The 13,360-nt window shown below is 35.5% G+C and overlaps 1 protein-coding gene across 2 annotated transcripts; it reads left to right on the forward strand.

The window, feature by feature from the left end:
- Positions 1-1,358: 1,358 nt before the first annotated feature.
- Positions 1,359-12,665, forward strand: LOC116730378 (melanopsin-A-like). 2 transcript variants are annotated; one of them, XM_032579545.1, is made up of 9 exons: positions 1,359-2,089; positions 5,476-5,609; positions 5,716-5,919; positions 6,665-6,836; positions 6,956-7,117; positions 8,360-8,467; positions 9,545-9,716; positions 10,007-10,153; positions 10,260-12,665. In XM_032579545.1, the coding sequence occupies exons 1-9, from the start codon at positions 1,941-1,943 to the stop codon at positions 10,665-10,667; spliced, it is 1,656 nt and encodes a 551-aa protein (XP_032435436.1). In that variant the 5' UTR covers positions 1,359-1,940; the 3' UTR covers positions 10,668-12,665. The 2 variants fall into 2 exon arrangements, with proteins under 2 accessions (XP_032435436.1, XP_032435437.1); XM_032579546.1 differs by having other exon boundaries at positions 10,010-10,153.
- The last annotated feature ends 695 nt before the right edge of the window (positions 12,666-13,360 follow it).

Genomic DNA, 13,360 nt, shown 5'->3' on the forward strand with positions numbered 1-13,360 from the left:
CCTCTCCACTGTCACCTTTTACTTACGGATGATGAGACAATGGAAGAGAGCCACGATTTCCGTGCAGTTGGTTATCTTCTTTAGGCAGACAGTTTTACTGACTGACCGGAATCAGATTTTTTAAATAGAATTTGACTTTGACTGAATTGGATAATTTTAGTAACATTTGACTCAAATCCAGCTCAGTTTGAATTAGGCTTGTCTATGTTTGTTTGTGTTTCATGCTAAGTGCCGTAAGGTTACATGTTTTTAACATTTCAGCACTACACTTTGAATAAAACACAGCTGAATAGCGGGTCTTCATGTGAAGCAGCAAAAGATTTATTGATGCATAATTCCCAGCTGAAATGCAAACATAAACACAGCAGTTGTGACCGGCTCAGTGGAAGTGGCGACATTAATCCCTTAACATTCATCCGTCCGTCTACTTTTTGATAAGCATGTACAACACTAGAAACAAAATGCTGAGGCGTAAAATCACACACGTGCAAAAACAACACATTGCACATTTACAGCCAGATAGTTTTTTCCAAGACAGATCAAACACTCAGCCATATGCATGACCACTGTCCAGATTAAGACTTCCTCTTGCTTTAGGGGCTTAGTTGACATCTCTGTTTGAGCTCCACTGTTTTCTTCATCTCTCTTTGTTAAATATGTCAAGCATGAAAAGCACTGACCAACCAATGGACTTTTTTTTTTTTTTTGCTTTTTATTTTTTTTTACGTTTTTTTTTTTTTTTTACATTTGTAACAGTGGTACAATTAATATTGTAGAGTTTGTTCATGTTTGTTCAAACGGTGATCCAATAGAAATTCCAGATATTAAAAAAAATCCACTGTGTAATTAAATGAGATTAATGTGAAAATATAGATGTATTTACTGTCTTTAGCATATATTGTGACTAACTGAAACATGTTTGCTGAGCATTAAGACAATGTAGATTATGTAGTTTATTTATCACTTTATTTAGAGCTTTTCAGATATACATGGTTCATCATGAAACCAATCTGCTTTACCATATGTGAAAAGCTAATCCTCTCCGTCTCGTCATTCTTTGCCAAATAAGTAATTCTGAGTAGTCTCACTCTGAGCGCAATCACATATCCTCATGTCCACATGTCCACTTCACTGGTAAGAATCACTGAATTACAAATAACATGCCACAATAACAATATATCTGACATACTTCTGAGCTTAATTGGTTGTTAATATGTGCTGTGAGCACCATGTTATGTAAGAATGTGGTAGTTAAAGGGTTAGAGCTCAGGGCTGGGCCATATTACTTGGCAGCGGGGGTGGGAGACTGAGTGATGTGAGAAAGAGAGCGAACTGCATCCCAGAGCAACACGGGACAGTGGAGGAGATGAACAGATAGAAAGAGACGAGAGGTTAGAAGTCACTGATTTAAGAGATAACCAACGTCAAGCCACTGACTCACAGCTGGGAACACAGCTGGGTGTGATGGCTGAAGAGGTTGCAGGCAAACACTGACTGGACTGACAGTGACATTGTGGAGCGAGGGTCGGCTTTATTGTGCTGGAATGAAATAATAATTTCAGTTCACGCAGTATCAACAGGAAATGCTTGAGGACTACACGTGGAAGATCAGCTTTTGAACTGCACAGTAAAATAGGATTAAGAAAGTGGAGGCTACAGAAATGAAATGGCTTTATCAGTTTGGCAACAAATATAGTGCAGAAAACTTTGGCTAAATTTTGCAAATTCTGGACAGATGGAATAGAATGGGAGCAACCTGTGTGATTGAAAAATAATTCAAGTAAACTCTAAAAATTGGGACTTCAGGATGCCATGTATCACCACCAATACTAAAGCCATGGAGGCTCAACACTGGCAGAAAGAATGGGATTACCAACTAATATATACCTTCAAGTTGGAAATCCTGCCAAGGTGTTTGAATCATCTGGAACATTGAGAGTATGGAGCCCGAGGAAGCGCACAGCAAGAGAAGCTTGTATAGCAAGGTTGATGTGCCCGACCATGCTCACTATGTCGTCGCTTTCTTCGTCTTTGTTATTGGGACACTTGGCATCACTGGGAATACCCTGGTTATGTTTGCTTTCTACAGGTGAGTCCAAAAGAGATTCTTTATTGTTTTTTTTTTACTTTAAGAATTCAAATGGCAATGTTACATTCCACTTTTATAGCCCTTTACATTTTAAAATGTAAATTATCATTCTAAAAAGTCCAACAGAGGTCTGAGAGCGCAAGTCTTGGAGACGTATTAAGCAGGGACATCATTTCCCTGCTTAGATGGGTCTACTATTGTTATGACACAAAACAATACAGAATGAGGAGACTACTGCCTTCAAAAAAGGCTTAATGAATTTGTGATGAGTTCATTTTCATTTGGATAAAATAGATATCAAGCAATCAGAAAAGAGAATTTTGACCAACTAGGTTATCATAAGAGATCAGAAAAGATAGAGAATATTGTTATTCAATTTTGTATAGGTTTCCAGAAAGCTGGCAGTTATTCATAAGTAGCCCTTTCATTCTTCAATCTTTAATGCATAACAACTAAAATAATTGGAGTAGCAACAAATTTTTTTCAATAGACCAAGAGCCATTAATTTAATATAATATTTTACTACAAACAAATAACAAACAAAAAGGAATTAAAAATATTTAACCCCTGTCATTTAAATGTAAATACATGTTTCTTATCTAAATGTGACATTATTGTCCACAATAATTGTAGTAACACTGAATTCCACTTTCATCAGGTTTATTTTACACTTACAAACTTTAATTTTTCTGAAGTTTTTAAATATAAATGTGAAGGCTCAATGAAGACTTTGTGCCGTACATGTAATAAAATAGCAATAAGTCTTTTTACCCGACACATTTAAATTTGTTAAGCATGAGCAATTTTAACAAAGAAGTATTCTCTAATGCATAAACTGTTCAAAAATGAGCTTTTTTCCATAGCACAAGGGCACAAAATATCTGGAACAGGCCATTACTTTTACTTAGTTACTTTAATTGGGGATGTGCTATACGTATAGTCAGATTTAGGTGATTTTTTTTTGTTTTTTTATCTGATGCGTCATTCTCGGAGATGAGTCATTCTTGAAGTTAAAGTTAAGTTTCTGTTGGAAGTCCTGGAGGGAGAATGTGCATTACATGCCATATAATCTGGAGAAACTGACTTGTCATTTGTGCTACTGATGTTAACTGTTCCACAGAAACTGGGTCAGTTTGTGTGTCTCTGTGTGGGCGTGTACATGCGTGTGCATGGGTGTGGGCGTGTGCATGTGTGTATGTGTGTACACACACACATGGGGATTGTCAGCTCTCATATTCCATCTGTCTATAAATGGACAAGATTAGATTCTTTCTCTATTTTGTTGTGCAGACAATTTGAGTTCTAACAATCACAAATGCACATCATGTGATCACATCTTAGAAAAATGTATTTTACTTACAAACAATTTCTAACTTATAAAGAGGGAATTTTGTTATGTTTATACATTAAACACATATTTTTACACATGAAAAGAGGTGATACAGTTAATAATTAAATTTCTTACGGATACCTATGTATGTACTGACTGAAATTCACACAAATTAACATATAAATTCAAATGTTAATATTTGTAAGATGACTAATCCTAATTGTACAACAGTTCTAGCTGGAGATCCATACGTTTATTTAAGATTTTTATTAGTAAAGAGCTAGGAAAGCAAACTAGCAATTTGAATCATCTTGTATGATCGCAGATTTATGCCACATTTCAGGTTATCATCATTTCTATCAACCTAACAATACTGTGCACAACATGAGCGCTTTCTAACTAGTTCCCAATCACCATCTCTTTAACACATTACAACACTATTGAATTTGTTTCAGATATTTAAACATAAAGAGGAAGATTAGCCAGAAGTAAACATAACTTTAGATCCTGATTTTAAAAAATGAACAAACCAAAAACAGCATCTTGTTAGAAATGGTCCTTTTCTGGACCTTTTCATGTTTAAAAAATAAAATACTAGATGGCAATCTACAGAAACCTGAAATTATAATAACCCTGTTAAAAGATAAATGTATAATCTTTTGGAGGTAAAAAAATGTATCTTGTTGCTACACTTGGCAGACACTGTAAACAGGCTGAAGAACAAGCATGCAAAGCACTACTGTCTCAGAATTACTTAGAGTACTTTTCATACTCAACAAGTTTTTGTTGAGTCTGTTTTCAGTTTTAGGAACACTGAAAACAGTACCACTTGTTTGTATGATTTCAATAAAATTAGCATTAGCCTGCTCAATTTTAAATTTAAGAAGGATGACCTAATTTGATAATGTCTTTTATTATGTAATGAGTGTTCCTGATATAGTGGGCAGTCCATATGTGGTTCAGAGAAGTTTGATTTACATTCTTATATTCATTTTGATATAACTTGATGAATGTTTTGGTAAAATGAACTGATTTATTTCATTTGAAAAGCAAAATTAAGCATCTCATTTAAAGATATTTACTACCTTAAAAGACAAGAAGTTCCAGCAGCTACAACTATTTTGTCACACAATTATAAGTTTTCATAGTCATGTTACGGTTACTAAAATGCATTAGTTATTAAGGAAAATGTGTAATTGTACTACATAAAGGATGAACATTTCTTCTGGGCAGTGTTTGCAGGTCACACTGAAGCAGCAGCACATCCAAGAACTCCTCTTCAAGGAGGAGGACTAATGCCAACTCTGACAAATGCCTGTGGAAATTCAGTCAGACAAGTGATGTAATTCTTCAACTGAGGCAGTTACAAAAAACACCCTGTCCATCCTCGAAGGTCAAAAGTGACAGACGGTTGAAGACACACTTTACAACTTCCACCTAACTAACTCAACATGTTTTGTTATATTTTGCGGGAACATTTGGATTGTCCTTAAAAGTTTTCTTTCTATTGTAAGTTGCTCAAGAATAAGAGAATCGTTTGGGCCATATTCGCAGTAGTAGACAGTGGTTTTTACATTTTGGTTAATAAAAAATTAAATTACGTAGACTCTCCAAACAATTCCTATCAACTGAGATGGGATTCTGCTTAAATGTAACAGATAAAACTAGCTCAGGTTTATGACAAAACACTCCACATCCATCCATCCATCCATCCATCCATCCATCCATCCATCCATCCATCCATCCATCCATCCATCCATCCATCCATCCATCCATCCATCCATCCATCCATCCATTTATTTATTTATTTATTTCTGAGCTTTATTGAGAACCCAGAAGTTTAAGCAGTTGGCTTTTTGAGTCTTTTTAATCTGAGGATTCTTTTATTTTTATTTAATTTGTTCAATTTAGGACATGGTCATCACACAATAACTGATCTGCTCATAAAAATAACAAATGACCACTACAACCAGAATTTCCAGAAAAGTGAGTTCCATCTTAAAAACATTGCTTTTCTCAAAATATTCCGCTTTTCCCTGTTTTTGCGTTTAAATAGCAACAAGAAGCTCCGTAAACTCCCGAACTACTTCATTATGAACTTGGCGGTGAGTGACTTCCTGATGGCGTTCACACAGTCGCCCATCTTCTTTGTCAACTGCCTCTACAAGGAATGGATGTTTGGAGACATTGGTGAGTTTGATTTTTATTTTGAAAAAGAAAGTGTCGGAGAGGTATATATTTAGTCATTATTTATTTTACTTATTTTTGTTTTTTGTTGTGTGGTCTTTTATTGTAGGCTGTAAAGTCTATGCTTTCTGTGGTGCCCTTTTTGGTATTTCTTCCATGATAAACCTTCTGGCCATATCGATTGAACGGTATCTGGCCATCACCAGACCACTGCAGACAATGCAGTGGGGTTCAAAACGGAGAACGATTTTTGCCATCTTTCTCATCTGGTTTTATTCTTTGGCTTGGAGTCTGGCTCCTCTCGTTGGCTGGAGTAAGTAGGAAAATGTACAGCTTTGAGAAAATATCACCTTGTTACTCATTTTTCACTGTAGCACACATAGTTTGTGTACCAGCTCAGCCAATCTGACAAAGGTTATTTGAACATATTGCAAATTTAATCATAAAATTTTCATTACTGTCACACAAATTTCAAAGAAAAGACTCTTGCTACAGTATGCAGACACGTTGTCTGCTGTAATGAAAGTCGCTCCACTTACTAAAATTTTGAAATGATATCATCCGACTTATTTTCTAATTAATCTCCCAGTTAAGTGGACCTAATAAGACATTTAATATTCATATCTAGAAAGACAGTTACTCCTGAAATATGGAAAACATAATAATGAGACACTGAAATCACAGCAAAATTAATATACCTTCCTGATGCACATAAACAATGATTTCACACCTTTTATCCCAATGCACACTGTGTGAAATAAGAGAGCATCAAAATTAACATACATTCAGTAACAGGATTCAATGAATAGCAGCTTTAGGAAAAAAATAAATATTCAAATCTCATTAAACCGACAAAACTGACTCTAGTAGAAATGAAGATGCTCTACTAATAACATATAGACTTAAAGAAATCAGTACATGTGCATGTTTACCTGTTTACAAAAACTCTTTAGAAAAATGTTGTATCTAACAGATGGTAATTCATCTACCTAAAGGAACACAATCAGATTGATCTTGCTTTCTCTGAACATTAATCTGGTGCTCCTTTAACCCTGTAGGCTCCTATATTCCAGAGGGACTGATGACATCTTGCACATGGGATTATGTTACATATACAACAGCTAATAGGAGCTACACCATGATGCTCTGCTGTTTTGTCTTTTTTATACCACTGGGAATCATCTTTTTCTGCTATCTTCGAATGTTTCTATCTATCCGAAAGACTGGCAGGTACTGTAACGTAAATATGTTCACATACATGTTTATATATTGTAAAAAAAAAAAAAGAAGATAATCACAAAAACTACCTACATTTTCATTTAACTGCTTATTTTGTCCTTCATTTACAGGGAGGTTGAACGTTTGGGCACTCAGGTCAGAAAAACCACTCTTATCCAACAAAGGTCCATCAGGAGTGAGTGGAAATTGGCAAAGATTGCCTTTGTTGTCGTTGTGGTGTATGTCCTCTCCTGGTCACCGTACGCCTGTGTCACATTGATTTCCTGGGCTGGGTAAGATCAATTTATGGGTCTTTTAAAAAGGTTTTGGAGCTGTAGGGAATGAATTTTTCACAATAGTCAACCAATTTCACATATATGTTATTTAGGAGGCTAGTAAGAAAAATGTTCAGTAGATTTAAAAACAAAGGCAGTTGCCATGAATGCAAATCTTTTATCAAAAGGGAAAGTAGAAATTAATGTCGCATTGCAATGTCTGGGATTGCATATACTCCACACACGAACGAAAGAAAAAGCAGAGAAAAAACAGTCATCATTTTTTATTTATTTTTTATCTAAGATATTAAAGTACAGTGCAAGAGATTTTCCAATAATTCCTGCTTATATTAGAGGAACAGAGCTGCAATGTAATATATATATAATCCACAACATAATAAGACTGTTTTTGAGTCACTTGTAATGAACAGCTGCATTGCATGCAAAGCCAGTTTAAAAAAAAAATACATTAATCTTGCTGGCAACACTTATGAGAGAGCATTCTATAATTATAGAAGACAATATTCCATATTCTTAATATTGAAATAACAACATGTTGGATTCACAGAGACAACTTTTCAGTCTTCAACAATGAAACCAAAGCAGAGAATACATTTTTAACAGCAAATGAGGAAGATGTATTGTAGTGCAAGAACACATTAAGACATCCATTACAGATATTACAAAATTCCATTGTCACAGGCATTTTGCTAAGAATTATTTTACTGGGACTGAAGGCGATTTCTGAAGCAGGTTTTTGATGAGTCATTACATGCTACCGTGTCACCAGGAAGCAAAGTACATCTTGATGAAACATGAGATAAGTTGAAGATTTTGAATCTGCTCATTTGTCCTCTTATTCTCATCCCAACCTTCAGTAAGCCTCTTGTATCTTTGGTTAAGGGCTGGATTAAAATGAAGTTGTTTTAGTCTGAAATCACATCTTTTTTTTCTCGGTTATTCTCTGGGGACGGTGGCCAATGCATGCAAACACACAAACACATCTAAGCACTTGAGCAAACATGATCAGATGGATTTAAGCAACCGTCCCTAGCAGATGGCAGTAGTTAATCTCTACCCAGATATGACCTCTCATTGTGTCACAAAACAGAAAAATCAGAGGGATCTCTGAGTTTTGATGTGATATTATATTTTCACCAGAAAAGCCAAACAAACAGCTGCATATAGCTAAATGAACTAGAATTATGCTTGTATTGCACAGAGAGAAAGTTTAAATGTGTTTTCTTTTGTCTCATTCAGCTATGCCAACATTTTATCGCCATACTCCAAGGCTGTCCCTGCAGTCATTGCAAAGGCATCAACAATCTATAACCCAATTATCTATGCCATTATACACAACAAATACAGGTAACCAGTAAAGAGGCTTTGTTATTGCCTGCCCTTTTATATACTTCTTGTTACAGGATTGCTAAAATTGTCATTTTCTCACTCTAGAATGGCTAGAAACAAGTGTGAAAAGACACCCACATTAAATCAGCCTCCAGTTTTAGGTCAGTTAGGATTACCAAAATAATTTTTATGTGGTAAATGTTAAATAAATGAGATTATTTTTTGTATTTGAAAAGAATGAAATATTTTGGTACCTTTCCACAAGCTTCTCACAATAGTTTACTGAAATTCTGGCCCCTTCCTCCTGCAGAACTGGTGTAAACGAGTCAGGTTTTTAAAATTCTTGTGGGGACTGAATTTTGTTGTGGCTCCCACAAAATTTCACTAATTGACTAATGATAATTATTAGAGATAAGTGACCTAACCGTCATGTTTTTGGACAGTGGGAGGAAGTAGATGGGAAAAATACCCACACAGGTAGAATATGCCAACTCCAGGTAGAAAGACCCTCAGTCAGGATTTGAACCCAGGACCAATTGGTGCTGCATTGCATCTCCTTCTTCAGCAGCATGAGGTCTTAACCTTTTTGTAGTGTTGATGTTTGCGTAATCTTTTGAACAGATGAACTTTGAGTCCTTAGGAATCTGGAAAATATACCCTACAATGAACCAAACTTGTTAAGGTCCACAATATCTTAATTGATTTCTTGAGCGTTCCCCATGAAGTCACAGAGGGAAGCTGTGTCTGTGGTAATGTCCTAAATAAATCCACAGAATGCACTTTTTTAACATATACATGGTGTGAATTAGATTCCTACAAAATCATTACATCAGCAGCCAAGCTTTCCAAAATTGCTCAAAGATATAGTAGTTTTATCTAAATGTATGTACATTTCTGTCTTAAAAGAAAATAAAGAATAGTTTAGAAATTCTCTCATCATTTTGATAATCACAACTGACTAAAATTAGATTTTTTTCACTTGCATAAGTGCGAGAGAGAGAAAAAGGCTAACTTTAATTGTATATACTGCACACAATATCTAGTTTCGACACCATGTACCTAATGTATGTATGTATGAATTCTCAAACTCAACAGGATGACTCTGGCAGAAAAGGTGCCCTGTCTGTGGTTTTTGTTTCCGGCTCCCAGAAAGGAATGCCTGTCCTACTCCATCAGCGAATCCTCTATGAGGGATTCCATCATCAGCAGACAGTCCAACGCTTCATGCACTCATTTTATTAATGCTATGCCCAAACGCTTTGATACGGTAATGATGCACACATTTCTACATTTGCCCACAATTGAGTTTTATTGCCTCTAATCTGAAAGAACTATGACAAATATCATTTAGCATGCTTTTTTTTTTTTTTTTTAGCAATTTCCATTGTCTTTGCCACTTGATTGCAAGACTTTCATGACTGGATAATGACTGTACTTAATTTTTTTTCTATTTTGTACTAAAAGATACTTTTGGTATCTTCTTACAGCTGTTTTTACTAAGCACATGCAATATTTTTCCAAAGCTTAAGTAGAAGCAAACCTTTTGACAATTTTTAGCAGATGTTGAAGGATATGGAGATGGAACATCTGGGGAGGAAATCAGGAGGTTCCTTCAGAAACATGTCATCATACAGGCAGTCGGACAGAGGCAGGTCCTATAAGAGGCCATCAGAGCAGAAAATAAATAAATACACACCAGAGAAGGTGAGATAATGCAATTCATTCAGTTATTACTTTGTTTTGGATATTATTGCTCTAGCAAAACTCAAATCTAACACATAATTTTTCTTTATTATGTTCATATGTACAGCAACCACCTACTATGAGTGATCCACTTAGCACCTGCGACCCTGACCTGGTTTCCAACTCTCTGACTATTGCTACTCTACCTTTACTCGTTCTTACCAGGAGGCGCAGTGAGAGTGCAACCGATGAGATTTCAAACACATGCAATGATAAAAGCAACATCAGGGATCGACTGCACAGCCAGAAGAGCAGCTCTTTTGATTCCCTGAATCTTGGGAAAAAACCCTACCCTGAACCAAAGTCTCCCCAGGGTGTTCCTCGCATAATTGTCATCAGTCCCACCTCTGAAAGCAGCATCATCAGCTCCAATAGTGTCCGATTCGAAGATAATATTGAAGCAATGGAAAACAATGTCTTTGTCAGTCTGAACTTTTCAACAGAAGTATTTGAGGCAGTGAAACTACTCTCTTGACCAGATGGAAATATGTATGCTTTGGACAATCAAATGGACAGAGGTCAACATCCCATACCTTTTTCCAGCATGTTGAATTGTCCTGCTTGTGACTTTTACCACAGAAACGGCAGAGCAGAAGAAAATCTGTGAGATTAAGCAAGATAAAGTTCTCTGGCTTGGAAAGATTTACGTAAAAGACGTTTCGCCTTTGCATACAAGGCGTTTTTTTGAGTTCTCACACAGAAAAACAACTGTATTTTTTTTTTTCAAAGCTTGATGTGCCACACAAAAAGCTTATCTGGACTGAAAAAATCCTCAATATATTCTCCTTCTACTATTTTTTAATGAAATCAGACAATGGAGCAGAAATGCTGAAAATCAGACAAGAGTGGAGATATAGAGATACAATATTTTTGTTTCCCTTTACTCCTTAAATCAATAAGAAATTGAAGGAAAGCAAAACAATATCATGTTCTAACTGTGTCTTTGAAGCTCAGATATTCATTTTTTATCTTGTGCTAGCTTCTTTAGGCCACATGGACCAGATTTATACTGGCAACAATTCAGCAGTGTAATGAAAAGTGAAGCAGTTCAAACCCTCAGGAAAGGTAGGTTATCTCCCATAACACCATGATATTTCTCTCCACGCTCACTCTTCTGATGCTGCTCTGTTGTAGTTGGTCATTCTAAAACAGTGGCAACAATGTAAATCATTTGAGGTGTAATTTGTTGAGATGTAAGTCCATCTCAGCAAATCAGAAGCACATCAAAAGTCATTATTTCATAACTGGGATTGAATTGTAATGTAGGTAATAGAATATTAACCTGTCTGAGCTGGAATAAATTCAATATATACATATTTCTGTATATAAACTGGATTTTTTTTATATTGGCCAATATTGGCCAGTACAAGACTGGTAACATCCTACAAGAAAGGTAAATACCAAAATGTCCTTGTTAAAGAACTTGGTCGTTTATAGAGTTGTGGATCCAAATATATTGATAGGAACTTGCGTGGAAGACAAAAATATTTAAAAAATGCAAGACCCAGTTGGTAATGATATTAATAAGCCGCCTAGGGTGGGATTTACTGTTTTTATAAAATACACAGCAAATTATTGGCTTCCTTTCTCATCAGCACGTCTGAAATATTTTTAATTGTTTTTCACCAAAAGATCAAGGCTGCTAGTCTTACACTCTCCACCGTTCAAGAGGTTTTCTACTGTTCAAATTGATTTATTTCTTACTGCATGTCCATCTGCCACCATTTTCACATCATTCTGACAACTGACACCACGGAGGACTCACAAGCCAACATTTAGTGAGTAAAAATATCCAACAGTCTTGAGTGGAACACGGAAACACCAGAACCTTTTTGCAACAACTGAACAATAAAGTGAGTAAACACAAAACCTAAAAAAATTTACAAAAGCTTTGGTTTGGATAAGGATAATGTGTATGTTTATGAATCAATTACTTTTAGCAAACTGTTTTAGCCATTATTACATCTTGTTGAGGCCTGTTTCTATGTATACCACAGCTTATTTTCTTTCCAATCTCTGTAGATTTAAAGTCAAAAGATGAAATTATTGTAAATTGTGTAAAAAGTACATCCGTTCATGAGAAATACTACATCTTACCTCGCATAGTTTGCACATTTTCTTCATATCAATGTCACTGTTACTCTTTCCATGTAGTCTTAAATTCCACCTGTTTACCATCTGTTCTTGACATCAATGTTTCCTACATTTTATTCTGTAATTTCCTGTAGATAAGTTGTTTAAAGATTCAAATGTCATACTGTTGCTACTGTATGTTCTGATTTGTTTCTTATTGTTTCTTCATTTTAATAAATGTTTTCTCATTTTAAAAAATTTAAAAAGATGTCAATATACAGTAGATATACAGACAATATCTATATTGTCTACATATTGCCAACCAAAGAATGCTCCATGGACCTAATGAAAACTATTTTCAAAAAAAATTATGTGTTTAATAAACCTGTTTTGAATTCCATCCTCGTCTTTAATTATTGCCTGAAGGTGATGCGGAAATATTCTCGTTGACTTTTACGTGTGCAATGTCAAGCAATGTTTGTTGCTGAAAATATAATATTAGCACAAAACACAGTAGGAGGTCAGCGAACAATGAAAGGCTTGTCACAACCAATGATTTCCAGGCTGAACAGAATATGACTACTAAAAGAATGTTCCAATTAGTCAGCAGTAAAATTGTCTCTGAAGCCATGTGCAAACCAAAAGATGTATTTTTTTTGCATATTTGTAATAAACACAGTTTTCTAAACCAGAAATGAAATGCAAATTTTGCATTTTTGCTAACTGAAAATGTTTTGCTATTCAAGGATAACTAATATAAACTTTATGATTTGAGGCTTGCAGAGACAGAAATATTGGAAAATTTTGCCTCCATCCAGATGTGCACTTATCTACCAAATCCACTGTGCTCTTTTCTGGGTCAACGGGGGCTAACGCCATTCCTGAGTGGGAGGGGTGATACTTGTTTAACAGGTCAGCAGTCCATTTCACGGCCAAAAACAGATGAACAGACAAAACAGACAAAAACAGATGAGATAACCAAATGTGTCAAATTCACTTCCATTAAAGGGACTTGACTTCTTATGGATATCTTTGGACTGTGGGTGGGAGCGGTTGTAAGTGCAAATGAGTGAAAGTGACTGAACAATTTGAGTG

This window comes from Xiphophorus hellerii, chromosome 12, assembly GCF_003331165.1.
Source record: "Xiphophorus hellerii strain 12219 chromosome 12, Xiphophorus_hellerii-4.1, whole genome shotgun sequence".
In the NCBI taxonomy this organism is placed as follows: domain Eukaryota; kingdom Metazoa; phylum Chordata; class Actinopteri; order Cyprinodontiformes; family Poeciliidae; genus Xiphophorus; species Xiphophorus hellerii.